General features: G+C 29.7%; 1 protein-coding gene across 1 annotated transcript; it reads right to left on the bottom strand.

Annotated features, from left to right (window-relative positions):
• Window positions 1–4,306: 4,306 nt before the first annotated feature.
• On the bottom strand, window positions 4,307–5,212 carry LOC120250097. Its single transcript, XM_039258872.1, has one exon. The coding sequence runs from the start codon at window positions 5,115–5,117 to the stop codon at window positions 4,689–4,691; it is 429 nt and encodes a 142-aa protein (XP_039114806.1). The 5' UTR covers window positions 5,118–5,212; the 3' UTR covers window positions 4,307–4,688.
• Between the last annotated feature and the right edge of the window lie 11,385 nt (window positions 5,213–16,597).

Raw genomic sequence — 16,597 nt, 5'->3', positions numbered from 1 at the left:
TACATGGTCTGCAAAATTTCAGAATTTATGCCTATGTGATGGTTGAGTTATAGCCATATTACTATATTTGTACTTAAATGGCATTTTTGCAGAAAACATGAAGATTGGTTAGACAATTTTTTGTTCTTAGAGTTAGAATCGGGGCACATTTTTATTAAGAAAGTTGTTCCATTTTGAGTCGGTTATTAGCTCCTAAAGTTTGAAACTATTTAAGAGCTTCTTATTAGAAAAGGCATGTCTAAATTTCTGACTTGCAGAAATAAATTTATTCAAATTTATGGTATAAATTCCGTAGATCTCAAATGATTGTGAAATTTTGGATATGTCATAGCTTTGGGTGTCTAATATCCTTAGAATTTATAATTTTGTGATTTAGGAAAAGAGAGGCAAACTTAGATTGATTTAGTATTTAAGGGTCAAAATAGAATTTTAATATGACCACTTAAAGTGGTTAAATGATATTATACCCTTGAAAATATCTATATTTGGGAGAGCAAAGTGATAGCTTAATCTTTTGCATTTGTATCCTTCTGAACTATACATATATTCTGATCTCCGACAATTGGGAATTATTCTTTTATTTTAATAAATTCCTTGTTTTTTAAAAGGTTGCTTATATTATATTAAATCTTTTGTTGGATTTTAATTCATTTTCTGTTTTTATATATTTATTAAAATTTTGAATTATTTATCTTTCTCCGAAACTTTAATTCCCACATTTGATTATATTTGTTAACCTTTGATATATTAAGCTTGTTAATTATTTTGAATATAACTGGATTATTTTCGCTATAAGAGAAATGAGATCATGCGTATGTTGATATTTTTGCTTAGTAAATTATTCTACAAATTCTGACATGTCTGAAATTCTGATATTTTATTTGATTTTCGGATAACAAAGTTATTTTGACATAAATTTGTTTAGTTTTTAATTAACTAGGTACTAACCCTGTCATTGGGGGTTAAACGCTGACCATGTCGACATGAACCTCTGACTCTGATAATAAACTATAGTTTCCCACCTTTTCGTCGGTGGAGAATAACGGTTTCTGATAATCTGGCTCGGGTCACTGAGCATAAAATAAATGATCTCTGATATTTTGTTTCAGCTATAGTAATTGGGAGACATATATATTATGTTGTCATTAAATTTTATTTTGTTGAACTACTTTGATTTTGTGAACTATATTTTAATGAATATTTGTATATTTAATTTGATTTACCTTGCTTCTGTTTTTGAATTCTTGAAGTTTGGCATGATCCCAATGTTTTTAATGTGTTACGTATATACTGAGCTGTCAAGCTCATAATCTGGTTGTCGATATTTTTTCAGATCAAGAGTTAATAACTTACTGACAGTGAACAAGTAGCAAACTGGCCTGTCCAGGTCTAGTTAAGATCAAATCTTTGTATGTTTTATAAACTCTAATATTTGTATTTTGGAAGTTTTGTATATTTCAAAACTTGAACTTTGAAATTTATAGTATTTTTAGATTGTATGTTCAATTTTATAATAGGTTCTGAGGCTTTCCATGCTTATTGTGCTACGCATTATGAGTGTGTGACCGTTTGTCGATGCATCAGTTCCAGCGAGCCGTGTTTGGGACGTGACATATCTAGCTAACATCATGCGGCAATAACTTACTAAAACAATGTGTTTCATTATTTGAGCTAATCTTGACAGCTGCCACTGATTGGCTAGAACAATATATAACTAGATAATAATATTCTACCTCATCTAGTTAGTATTAAGATAATATCAGTGGCAAATTTCAAAATACAAAATACAGAAAAATAAAGAGATTAATTTCCCATGAGAAGCTCATAACCAAAACTCTCAAACAATATATAGCAAGCAATTAATTAATGCAAGAAGCTCCAACACAAACAAAAAAAATAGAAGGATTAATCAATTGTCTCCAAACCCTTTATATATCTTACATGGTGGTAGTAATATAATATATATATATATATATATATATATATATATATAATCATACATCTCATGAAAGAGTATGCATGCAGCCATGCAGGACATTGATGAATTTAAGAAGAAGAAGAAGATGATGATGAATTAAAAAAAAAAAAAGTACCTACGTAGACACGCTTACCAAACAGAGGGAGAAGATTCATGCATGCAAGCCTTAGAATTAAGATGAGTTTCAATTCCTATAATAGCCACTAGAAGAATAAGAATAAAAAATAAGAATCAAGGCCACAATAGTCATTAGGGTAAGCCATCCCTGGGCTACCAGCATCCCGGCATGCAGCGTCGCATTGCATTTGACAATCAGTCAACGTGGCACCGTTCACAGACATGCAGTCTTGAACTATGCATGGGCAGAAGCATTGCACGTGAGGGTCATTTGGGTCCATTTCAGCCATTCATGAAGAGATGGTGAGAAACAACACCACCACCTTCATGCTGGGTTTGGAGACAATTTTAATTGATTGACCTCAAAGCTGCTAGTTAATTTGGCAAATGTTTTTGGCTTTGAGATTTCATTTGGGGCTTTGGCTTTGATACAAACAAAACTTGACAAAAAGAATTTGCCACATAATTAAAGGATATTCTATTCTCTCCCATTTTGATAATTATTAACTATATTAAACATGAATTATGTTAATATTATTAAACGGCTGAAAGCTAAATGTTATAAGAGAATGCTTATGTATATTACCTTAATTTAAATGCAAGTATATTAAATTCATAAAGATATGATACATGCAGAGAAATTATATGATATAATAGAGATCAAGAAAAGGTGATGTATGCCTACAGGATTCTCTTAAATTAAAAACAAATCACGTAACAATTGAGTTTTCTAATAAGATATTTGCCAAGCATTAAGTGAAGGTTGGTGTGAAGATGAATACAAGTGCATTGAGCACATGCATAAAGTGGCATGACAAATATCTATGGAAAAAAGCTGCTTATAAATAAAGCAAACAACATATCAGTACGAAACATGCGTACATAATTAAGAAAATTAATACATACATATGAAACACAATGCGTACAACAAAAGACTATTGTACATGCGTACATAACAAAAAACATGCGTATGAAACACATTGAGTAACAAAAGACCATTGTACCGGTCAAGATTGAGGAAATTTTTTTTTTGCACCAAGCCACAAATTTAAACAGTTAATCTTTAATAAACTTAGTAGAAAAATGTAAAGGTTGAAGGAAGATTAAACATTAAAAATTATATAGAGTGAAACTCAACATGCTAGAGGTAGCGCTGATATTTTTGATGATTTTGTATTTGCTTGTCAATAAAATAGATTAATATATTTTATAACATAAAAAAAAAATAATAGCCGTGAAGAGAAATTAAACAAAATATGAATATGAATATTTAATATCTAAAATTTCGACTACATAATAAAAAATAGGGGCTTTTGCAGGTGTACCCCTAAAAAATTTTAAAATTGCATATTTGCCCCTGAATAAAAGTTAATTGCATATATACCCTTGAATAATATACATAATTGCGTATATACCCTTGGGGTTCAAATTAGTTGAAAAACCATCTATTAACAAACAACAAATATATAAAATTACCTTTATACCATTGCATATATACCTTTGAAAAGTTTTTTTTAAGTTGTATAAGGGTTATTTTGGACCTTTTGTATATCTTAATCCAAGTTATAATCATAGTTAATCAAGTTTAATTACCGGAATTTAACAGTAAGGGCATATCCGTAATTACCTATATTTTTTAGGGGTATATATACAATTATGTTTTTTCAGAAGGTAAATATGCAATTATAGAACTTTTGAGGGGTTTATAACCAATTCTCCCTAAAAAATATTGATTTTAAAAGATAAAAAATAGGAGAGGGATTGAAAAAATAAAAATAAAATAAAACAAAATAATAAAAGAAGAACACTTTTAACTTTTTAATAGCATACACTAAAAATATTAGTTAGATAAAACTATGGTGTTTGTCCAAATATAAAGTTTGAGGTCGTCAATAAGTGATTTCGAGCTCAAATTTTTATATATGCAAAATAACATTTATAAAATAAAAAATCTAATTTTTTTTTTTTCCTAGTTAAGACTCCTAATATTTGTTTGGAGCATCTTTATCATGAAAAACCGATGGGGCAAAAATCAAAAGCAAAACAAAGATTGGTTAATTAGGTACCATGGCACTTAAAGGATAAGAACATAAACTAGTTAATATCAAAAGCCAAAAGTATTTTAAGAGATACATAAAGAGTGTAGGAGAAAAATATAAGCACCATTGATATCGACATAGCATGTCTTCTGACTTGATAGAACTAGGAATATGGAGCATTTAATATGTTTACACTATACGTCCACTTCTCCTTTCCAAGTGACTTAATTTACAACAAACCCTTCTTTGTAAAACACCTAATTATAGGACAACACGCTTTAATGGCAAAACATCAACCATGTAATTAAAATGATCAGTACTGTCTACAATATTGACAACCAACTTAACTAATCCAGAGGTTCAAACATACATATCACAAAAGGAACCAGCTAGACCAAGCTTGTGGTTCATTACTTAAATCCTTAAAAAAATTCTTATTATATAAAAAGAATGAAATAATGTGTGATATATCTTTTTCTTCTAATATATCTGCACTTTTTGAATTTTTTCTTTTTTTTTGGCCTTTTAGTTACTTCAACTGAAAACAACAAGGCTCAAGAGATCATAGCCATGGAAGACCTTTCCTTCATTGTCTTAGAGTGAAACAAAGCAGCACCAGCTGCCTCCTTCCTCTTAGAATTACCAACAAGCAACTTAGACCAAAACCCTCCTTTCTTTTTCTTCTTCTTCTTCTTCATATCCTCTTTGCTTCTTTCCTCATGACCTCTAGTCTCAAAAGCCATAGATAAGCTCTTCCCCATCGGTCTGAGTCTTCGGAGATCTTTCCAGGGAGGAGAAGGAGCATAAGAAGACAACTCAGAGTCATCATCAGAGCTATAAGCTGAAGAAGATGAAGATGATGTTAGGGTTGTGTTAGAAGATGATGAAGAGGCTGAGAGATGTGAAAGCCTCTCTCTTAGACAATATGGACACACTCCTTTTGCTTGCTTGTGTTTTGGATGCCTCTTGCATCTACCTTCCATATCTCTCTCTAGATCTAACTAGCTCTCTCTTTTTTATATAAAATGGTTATATATAATTTGGTAATAAAAATGGAAGCTTGTGCTAATGATGTATATTGTCATGCATATTGTTGGTTGATGAAGATGAAGAGCTATATATAGAGGTGGAGAGGGAGGAATGTGGAGAGTTTCTAGGATTCTTCTTGGGTTTATTTTATCACATTTACATTAAAGTGCATGCTTTGGTCTTTGCTTTATGTTGGATTGAGTTGGATTTGTTTGGAAAAATCAGCCAAAGTCCAGAAAGGTGTCCCAGTTGTATGTACATGCTGATCGCCGAGGACTCGGCATCTATGAAACTTCCTTTGTGGGTCATGTACCCCACTTTCGTCCAAACATTAGAGACAATTAGTTACTCCATTATTTCTTTTTTAAAATTATTATTATTATTGTTATTATTGTTATTTTTATTTTAGACTAATAGATTTGATTTTTAGATTATAGACTGACCTAAGATTTGTAGAGCGAGTGGTTAAAAAATCCCTAATGTGGGAGATCTACCTAAGATTGATCTTTCAGGAGCACGTATGAGAAATTAACTTTGTTGTTTCACTAGGAGTGGACACTTGTAGTGCGTATTAAAATATTACCTTCGAATCTATATGCGCACGCTTCTTTAACTAGATTGGTCGACAGATGTGGCGTCATTGCAGATGGATGGGTGAAAGTTGAAGTGACTAACTTTTTTATACTAGTATCAGATCTCTAAACTATAGTGGTTTGTTGACTTTGTCAAAAATTAAAAAAATAAAATAATAAAATAAAAAAGCACCGAATCCAATAAGAAAAATGACAAAGAAGAAGGCAATTTGTTTATGGTCTAAACGTATGCAACTCATTGTCTTATAACTTATTAGTTATATAATATGGTATATAATATGGTAAGAAAGAGATAGATTTAAGGGAAAAAAAAAAAAGAAATTTATAACCATCATTTTCTGGATTTTAGCGCATAGTGGTTAACTATATAATTAAGAATAGGGCATAAAAATTATAATGGAAATGATGTCTATTTTACATAGTGGATGTATTCAACAAGGCTTAGATGACTGATAGATTCTACAATCACATATTTTGTTCTTGGTCTTCGTCCATGTCGTCTCATACAAAAGTTTCCGAATAATTTATAATTTTATTTTCAGAGAAATTAACAACTCTTACTTATGTGAGCTGATTTTTTTTTATTGTTTAATGAAAACCATGAGTTGGCACTTTCACAAAAACATAATATATTATTTAGATAGAAAACACATATATACTTATTCCATTTGATCTTAATCTATTTATTATGTATATGTTTTGTTCTTAACGATCTGCATATAAGTCAATTATATCCGTGGTTTGATTTTTTTAATGAATAATAAATAGTATATTAAAAAAATGAATAAATCACACACAATAATTTTTTTATTGTTAAAAAAAAACAACATCTATTATAAGTGACGACTTACCAACAGTAATATATCTTTTATAAATTATTTTTTTCGCAATAAAATAATTTAAAAAATAAGATTTAAGGAAAAAAAGGAGTGTGTGTATATATATATCTTCTTGAATAAAATATTGTTAATGTAAAAGAAAATCGATTTATCAAATGAAACACTTAAAAATCACATTTCAAATACAAATGATTCTTTACTTCATGTATTTATTATTCCACTTAATACTTATTATACTCATAGTGCTCAATCACGTAAACGGCAGTTATTCATTTATTATAAGTATTTAACATAATCTAATCTACTCACTTAAATAAAAAAAATAAAGAGAACTTTTCATCCACTAATATTGACAAAGAGAAAAAAAATATAAAAAATACTATAAAACAGAATTTTTAAGTCAGTCTTGGCTCCTTGTAACACAAGTAATAATAATAAAATTAATATGAAAGATGGCAACAACTAATCAGCAACTTCCAAGCAATTTCCCACAAGAATAAAGCCCAGATTTATTCATTTTGATCGGACGGTTGAGATTGTTTGGTATAGTATTGAAAACAAGGGTCACGTGCGGTGCCGATCTGAGGGAAATAATCGGTGCGGCGAATCGGCGATTAATTGGGAGAGAGCGAAGGCGCGAGGAAAAGTATAGAAAAGCACGTGAGAGGAAGCTGCTTGGATGTTGCATTGATCCCACGTGCTTAACACGTGAGAATGTGTCTTGGAGTCCTTAGCTTAATTAAGGCATAAACCTTGAAACATTAGGCACTAATTATCAGTCATAATCAGTTGGAAAGGTCTGCATTGTACTATCACATTTAATGTTTTGATGGAAAAATTTTGTTGATTGACCATTTAATGTTAATTAAGGCATAAACCTTGAAATATTGGGCACTAATTTTATTGATTGAATCCAAGGTAGTGACATTTACTGTTTTGATGGAAAAATTTTATCAGCATTTATTTTTAAGTTTTATGGGGTTTTTAAATAATAATATTAAAATACTCTTTTGATTCCATTGTAAGTCTCCACTTTAACTGTTTAACCACAAAAAGTAAAAAAATAGTTACAATTAAAATTTCCATAAATATTTTGTTTAGTTTATTTTATTTTACCAATTTCTCTTTCTATTTATTAAAATTATGTATTTAAGATGATAGTGGTGAAAAACATCATATTTAAATAGATTTGTAGGATTAAATTTAAAAATTAACTTTTAAATTAAGTATATGGATAAATAAGTCAGCCATGAAAAGCTCCTAGAAATGACATTTATAATAAGATGAAGAAATATATAATTGTTAAAGTTGCATTCTTTGTGGAATATTTAACTGATTCACTCTTCATCTCTTGCTATATAAAAACTCATGTGATCAATCATTTTGTCTTATTTATATTACTTCATGTGACCCTAATTTTCATGTTTGTCTTTGGTTTTTAAAGTTTTTTTTAATCAAGGAGTTATAAAATATTTTATCACCTAAATCAATGCTTTAATCTTTTCTTTTAAATACTGATAAGTGTCTGAATATATGTATTTTATTCGTATATGTTGTGCATTATTCATATGTATTTTGATGAATCTATGCTTTTTTTTGTGGTTTAATTGATTTCATTCATGTTAAAGGCCTCAAAGAAGCTTAGGTGAGCTCGACGACGCAATTTAGGAAGAAATCGGCAATGAAAACGGCGTTTTAGAGCCCAGACTGTGGCAATATTGTAACACGAAGGACTAAAAAAAGGCAAAACCTCGGCCAACCTTGTAGGCATGAGAATGCCCACAACTATAGTAGATTTACTGTAGCAAAGTTGTTATAGCAGATCCTATACTACTTCATCAAAATTTCAGTTCCCAAGGGCCTTGCGGACATCCTTGCGCTCGCAAGCTAGCCAAACCGTGATAAAACCTAGAAAAAAAACTTTTTAAGAGGGGTTAGGGCATTGTTTTGGGGAGCTATTCTTCTTTGGCCTCCTGGGCCGCCGTCCCACCCTTTTTAGGGCCGTTTTTCTGCGATCTACTATGCATTTCTTCACCAAGAGGGAGGCAAACATCGGAAGAGGATAAAGGGGGAAGTTTCAAGGCATCAAAGCGTCGTTTGAAGAGAGATCGCGGTGAACCTTCAAAACCTTTATCCATCCAAGGGGATCTAAAACTAGAGGGAGTATTTCATGCTTCTTTTCTTATTTATTTGTTTCTTATACAATTGTTCCTCGCCATGAGAAACTAACTTATTTGTGATTTGGACTTGATGAACTCTAGGGTGACTTGGTTGTAATTTGAATGATCATCTTTGTTGATGTATTGTTGGATATTGGAATCTTGTAGTTTGTGGTTCTTGCTATGTGTTCTTGGATGTTTTGGATTGCATAAGAACTCTGTGGTTCAAATTCTAATTTGTACTAGGAGTGTGGGATGCACCCTTGTATTAGACTCACATAGCTTGAAAGGGATCCATGTACCAATACACCGATCGAGAGATTCCTGTATTTGGTACCCTTCCAACCATTATGATTGGACATAGGTATTGAGTATCGATCCTAAATAGAAATTTCCCGACATGTAATGCAATCATAGAAGAATTTGGTCAGAAGAAATTCCAAATCAATATTTGTATAGGATTGGGGTAATCGCCGAGGGATTTGGGATTAACCTAATTTAGGAGTCTCTTCGCCCAAACTACCATCACAACACAGCATCCTAAGTTCAAGGCTTAATGACAACCTTAGGGCGATTCGTTGTCCAAATCCCCACTTCTTGTATTTGGTTCTCCCTTGAATGCTAATTGTGTGCAGTAGTAATAGTAGCCTGAATCTTATTTTAGTTGGTTATTTCTCTTTTGTAATTATTGTCTTCATTTATTAAAGTGTTAGGCTAGAAAATTGATAAAAACATAGTAATAGTAGCTCCTTGGCCCCGTGGAATACGACCTCTGTGTCACACACAAGGTATTATTTGACGATCTAGTGCACTTACAGAAGATCTCACGCAATACCTATGCTACAAATCGATCAATGTTAAGTCTACCCTTCAAGTTCAAGTAAACAATTATTGCTCAAATAACCCAAATTTTCTGAATTAGTTTGAATTTAAAATAGAGTCAAATAAGTTTCATTAATTTGCGAAGTTCTAAACATAATCACCATTTATGTTGTTGTGAAAGTTAATTTCATTTGATCATTACTTGTTATCTTAAAAATTAGAATAGACTCAGCTTATGTATTTAAAATTAAAGATATGTGAAAATATTTTAAATTGATATAAATTTTACTTGCTTACGCATAGTGTTGTTTGGTGTCCACCTTGTTTTTTTTCCTTGGTAAAAGAGGTCGTGATAATTAAAATTTAAAACTTTTAATAGAAATCATAAAAATCAAAATTATTCGAATATTAATTTACATTATATTTAAGCTGTAAAAACCTGTGATAACCATTGATTAAGCTCAAAAATGTGTATCTTTCATAAGTAGTCGTATTTGATAGCTATATTTTGTATAATAGTATGTATATTTTCTTGTGTATTAGTTTATATCGTGGTTCATATTTGTCTAATGGGTTGCATCCATATATATATATATATATGCTTATTATTAGTCATAACTTGTATTAATTATGTTATTTGTCTAACAATAACATGAGATTAATGTAACAAAAATTATTTGTTACAATAATTAAATAGCCATGTAATACATACTCCCTCCGTTCCTTTTTAATTGTCACATTTAACTAATTCACACTGATTAAGAAAAGTCAGTTAATATTATTTGATTACTTATATTTTATTAAAAAAAAAATCCATTACTTTTAAAAATTACCTCTATTTAAAACCCCACTAGTGGAGAATATAATTTAATACTTAGTTGATTTTATTTAATTGAAAATTGTACAAGTACATTAAATTAAAGTGTAAATTTAAAAAAAAATTATTTAATGCTACACAAAGTTTCTAATGTGATAAGTAAAAAAGAAGAAAGAAGAGCTCCAAAATATGATAACCAAAAATGAACTGAGGAAGTAGACAATTGTTACACATTATAAAATGTGTGGCACTACTCCTGTAACATATATTTTATTTTTAATTCCAAATCCAAATTTGAGCATTCGACTGCATGATTTATCTGCAAATTATTTAATAAATAAATAAAGTGTAGAACATTTGGATGCTTAAGTTATGTACAAGTAAAATAAAATAATAATAATAATAATAATAATAATAATAATAAAGTTAAAAATCAGTTTAGTATAAATAAGATGCTCATTATAAAAAAAAAATTTTTTTTTGTTTTTTAAGTCAAAAGATTCTACAAAATAAAGAACACAACTAGGTTAGTTGTTAATTAACCAAAATAAATTTCCCAAATTGTAATTGAATTGGAAAATAAGCAATCCAACATCTTGGTTTTTCACTTTTTCTTTTTCCTGCCCATTGTATAGGAGGCTAGCTACTCCACCTAGATATTGAAATTTCTTTCACCCATTTTCAGAAGAACTTGTTGACCTCAACAACCGGCATGCAGCTATCTTAATAAGTTGGTCACCTTACACTTGACCTGGTTCACTTTGGTCTTGGTTCTATATTTAGTAAGTTACTATTTATGATGTTTTATGTATTCAGCAATATTACTATTCAGTGTATTTTGTATATTAAGTAATATAATAATTAAAATAATATTGAGTGTTTAGTAATAGATAATTTCACATAATCAATAGTCAAAGTATTTATACGAGGGTAATCAATATAACATATTCAATGTTTATATATACATATATATGATGTGTATATATTTAGTAAGTTATTATTTATGATATAATAGCACTATTCAATGTATTTTTTTATATTAAGTTATATAATTATTAAAGTAATATTGAATGTTTAGTAATAGACAATTTCACTTAATCAATAGTCAAAGAATTTATATGAGGGTTATGTGATTATTTTGAGTACATTGTTTTTATTCTTTTCCTTAATTTTTCAGTTGCCATAGTGTGATTAACTAATGATAGTTTTATTATAATATTAATATTTAATAATTATTATAGTCAAGAATCTCTTGATTAATTGCTATTGAATTTCTACTATGTATTTTTGTTCTGTTAAAGAAGTGGGTTTGAATATCCACTCAAGCAAAATAAAGTCATAAGTGTATTGAGACGCGGCTTGTCCACAGCTTAAAAAACTCTTAATTAGCTATGTAAAAACATTTCTCATTTTTATTTTAATAATTTATTAATAAAAAACAGTTCTAAGAATGGTAATCCAAACAATTTCTAAATTATAAAATCACTTCTAAATTAGAATGTCTGTCAATAGTTTAATTTATTTGAAAAAACACTAATTAAAAATTTCTTCTACTACACGAGAAAAAAGATTTTTTTTCTTATAAACCAATACATGTAATTATTTTATAAAATCCACTAACTAATTTTTTTAACGAAAGTGAATAAACTACAACTTTATAGAAAAAGAAACAAATTCAACGTGAACAAACAAAGAAAAGAAAAAGCTAGAAACCTCTCACCAGAGGTGAGGCGCAAAAAAACTACAGAAGAAGAAGAAGAAGAAGATAACAACCTAGTTAACGAAAGCCACCATCTGAAAGCACAAATCTACACGGACTAAAAGGAGAAGTAATCTAATCCAGAACTAACCATTTTTCATTATTTAGATTTCTAAGCTCAATTGCTTTTATAAATGCTTACTCTTCTTCAACTATTTAGATTTTTAAATCCAACTGCTTAAATAAATGCTCACTATTCTCATTATTTAAATTTTCAGTCCCAACGAACTTAATTGCTTAAATAAGTACTCCCTCCGTGCCTTTTTATCTGTCATAAACCCATGTTCCTTTTTATCTAGTCATTTTTGAATATCAAGAAGCATTTATTATTTTTTTCCCAAAGTTACCTTAACACTATATTCAATTCTCTTCTTAAAATTTAATATGAGAAAGAAATGTGAAAATATAAATTAGAGGTAATTTTGGAAAAATAACTAATTTTTTATTAAATTATGTGAAATAACCAATTTTCTTGATATGTGAGATTCAGTTATTCACGACAGATAAAAAAAAACGGAGGGGGTACTTACTTAGATTTTCAAACCCAACTACTTAAATAAATACTTAATCTTCTCATTTTGTGCATTTTTAGGCCCAACTCTCCAATTGGTTAAATTTCCAACTGCTTCCGTGAATGTGTACCTTTTTTCACTGTAAATTAACTCCCCAGCTATGTTTAGATTTCCAACAACTTTGAAAAGCCTAATTGCTTTAATAGAATCATACTTAATCCCCTCCGTATGCTACTATTAGATTTCTGATTTCCTACCCACTAAGGCATCCTAATAAATAATACTATAATTATATTAACATAAAAAATAAAAAAAAATAGGTCCAGATACATAAACTAAACTTAACTACCTGATTAAAATGTTAGATTTTAAAATGAAAATGTGAGACAAATATTAATGGAACTCTGAGACCATCTAAATGATCGAGCTATATATGGCTCAAACTGAAGCCATCCAGATATTTAAAGTCTAAATATTTAAGTTTACACGTTAGTACTTAGGTAAGAATAACTAAACAATACTCCATTATAGAAGATTAACTACCCGTAATCATTAAAATGTTGGATTTTAGAATGAAAATGTGCTGAAAATATGAATAGAAAACTAAGACCGTCTAAATGACCTTGCTATGGATTAATTGAACAAAAGCCACTCTGGTATCTAAAGTTAAACAATAATATGGAAGAATTTACGCACCAAAATTTAGCCACACATATATTTAAGTAAAAGAGAAGGAAAAAAAAAAACTTACCGTACACCAAGAATAACAAACCACAATAAGAAATATTTAGCTATAATAAAAATAAGAAAAAAAAAACATATGGGTATAAGAAGTAAAAGAAAAGAAGAATAATAGAACAAACACAACAACAAATTATCAAGTACGAAGAGAATAACAAACATAGAAGAAGAATTACAAGAGAGAACAAGAAGTTAAGAACATGAATCACAAAAAGAATAGTTACAAGGTGTAAACTGTAAAGAGGGTTATTTGAGTATTAAAAAACAGTAAAAGAATTAAAAATAACTGCATTGAGCTTTGGGAAATATTATGGAGAAAAGAGGCCAGATCAGGAAAAAGCTGCAGGTGCATGTGATTTGCTGGTCCCTAGAATGAATAAGATATAGTCCAGTAATAGTACGTTAATAAATAAATAGGAGTACAACTGTACATTTGATGAAAAAAGAAATGGAAATTAAGTATTGTAAATGACAGTAGGGGTGGAACTGTACTGCATATGAAGCCTGCCTGCAATGACAAAGGTCCATTAATAGATTGACAAAGGAAACTAACTGAAAGCATTTTTAGTATTTTCTAATTTTTCTTTTAAATAAATCACCTTAAAAATTTTAAAAAAAAAATAATTAAGGGTAAATTTAAGATAATCAACCTCCCTAATCCTTTCTTTGAGAGGCACTCATTGTTTTAAATGATCAACACATCACAAGCTTTGTTTTTTTTTTTTTTGAGGTAGGGCGACAAGCGCCAACCCTCAAGCGTACGGAGAAATTGTCACAATGTCCTTATCCTCTTAAAACTGGGGAGCATGATCAGGAGGAATAGAACTCGTGTTTCTCCCAATGAGAGGACTCGGGGCACTGCTAGGCTACAAGCCCGTTGATCATGAACTTTGTTTTTAGACATTCACATTTATACATAAAAAAAAATTCATGACATTTATTCCAAATTGATATTAATTTTTTTAATTATTTTGAAAGTTTTTTTTTATTTTTTTAGAAAACTTAAATAAATTATTAAAATTTATTAAAAGAAGACAAGGATTCAAAGTAAGAGAGGGGAACAAAAAAACAACTAACATGACATTTAACAAACATAGCGAAGAAAAGCTGAAAGACAGGGCCGCAACCACATGAGGTGATAAGGCAATCTTACAAACCTTATGAGATATGAGTAAATAGGAGGGTAGATTGAGCCTACCGGTGCTGACAACACATAGGAGTCAATTAACTATAATCATTTTATAGTTTTCGAAGACATTAAATTAATTTTTTAATATTTAAAATATCTCTATTGTTTTGAATACCGTAGACAATAGTGGTTTTTTACTGTAATAAACGGTGGTACTATAGTAATACAACTCATGTGTTTACTGTAACAACCACTGCTACTATTACTATTATATTTATCAATGTATTTTGGACCGTTGAATTGAATTAATGCTAACATTCCATTAATTTTTATAAATGAGATATATTTTCTTTCATTTATTGTAAATGAAATATAGAAGAAATCGAGAGAAGAAGGAATAAGAACAAGTGAAGTAGAATCAAGAGTGCTCGGTATATTGTCTCTCTTTATATTTATGGTATTTTTATAGATAACTATATATTTATATTGAGGATGAATTATTAGTAGCATATATAATACTTTTTTTTTTCTAATATCCATCATTTAGTTAGTTTTTTTTAATTGACATGCTCTTTTTTATTATTTTTTTTTCTTCTTATATTAAATCTTTTCTCTCTTCCTTTTTACAGTATATTTTTGTAAACTTCCTTAATAATACTTTTTTATTTTTTATTCTAAAAAATATGAACAAATCATCACCACTTATACACCAACTAAATACTCAATCATATTTTGAAAAGGAGTCGAACTCTCAACCTCCCATAAAAAGATAAAGTCACTATTTTTCAGCTATTGCACCATGTTAATGCTCAATTTTTTTATTTTATTTATTTTTATTTATTTATTTATTATTATTATTATTATTTTGCACGAGTTAGGTCGGTGAGAAGGAAGAAGACAAAATAAAATAAAAGTGACTCTAACAAGCTAATTCTTTTTAATAAGGATGAATTAAAATAGTTAATGCCTCTAACTGCCTAGTATTGAAGGAATTAGGTATAAGGAATATGAAGGGGAAGAAATAAAAATAAACAATTTTTTAAATTTTAAAATTGTGAAAAGTGTAAGTTAAAATAAAAAAAATTTAATTTTAAATAAATTATATTGAATAGTTTGATTGTGAAGATGCTTGAGTTTCAACTAAATAACCATAGTTGAAATCCTCACACAGTTTAAAATGAACAACTAGTGGCTCTTACTAATCAAATAATTAAAGAATATGAAACATCTAATAAATAAACTAAGAGTGTATGAGCGAATTTTTGGGAAGATTCAAAGATTTGGGATTTCAATAATCTAAATCAACTTCATTAATTGTCAATAAATTTTTTTAGAATTAAAATACATTAAAGAAACATGATAAAAGAGTTAGAGCTCTATTAAAAAAAATCACTTATAACTTACAATGATTTTTTTTCAAAAAAAAAAAAAAGATAAACCGCATGCATTAAAAGTAAAATAACAAAAGAGTACAACAATCCTTCAATCCTTCCACTAGTTGTGGAAACAAAATATAAGAGAAAAAAAGAGGAGGAATAATGGGTCTCCTCCTGACCCAAATCACACTCAAAGACTACTCCACCACTGCCATCCTAGTCCACCTCGAGCGTGGGAGTGACCTCCACCCCTTCTGAAGTTGAACAAGGTCCAATGAACTCTAAGCTGCGCCTGATAGCGGAGATAAGATCAGCCAGCTTCACTCTCAAATACTCAGGAACTGCAGAGAACCAAGAGAAAATCATATGAGCAGTCTTCACCATGACAGCATGAGGATTTTCACATTTATCAGAAAAGATATATTCGTTTCTCATAAGTTAAATAGACCACACAAAAGCTTTAACAACCCAATCCCCAAACACCCGGACCGCGGGGCGTAAGGCAGCCCTCCAGTCACCGCGCAATAGAGACATAGAAAGGGGAAGCGCTGGTAACTGAAGGAACATGCTGAGGCACGCCCAAACCTCCTATGAGAATCGACAATTTAGGAAAAGATGATCAACCGATTCGACATCGGAATGGTATAACACACATATGTCTGTCGGTAATCTGTTACAACGACGCCT

This window comes from Dioscorea cayenensis, chromosome 19, assembly GCF_009730915.1.
Source record: "Dioscorea cayenensis subsp. rotundata cultivar TDr96_F1 chromosome 19, TDr96_F1_v2_PseudoChromosome.rev07_lg8_w22 25.fasta, whole genome shotgun sequence".
NCBI lineage: Eukaryota > Viridiplantae > Streptophyta > Magnoliopsida > Dioscoreales > Dioscoreaceae > Dioscorea > Dioscorea cayenensis.
Note: the sequence above shows the minus strand (reverse complement) of the source record. Positions and strands in the feature narration are given on the sequence as shown.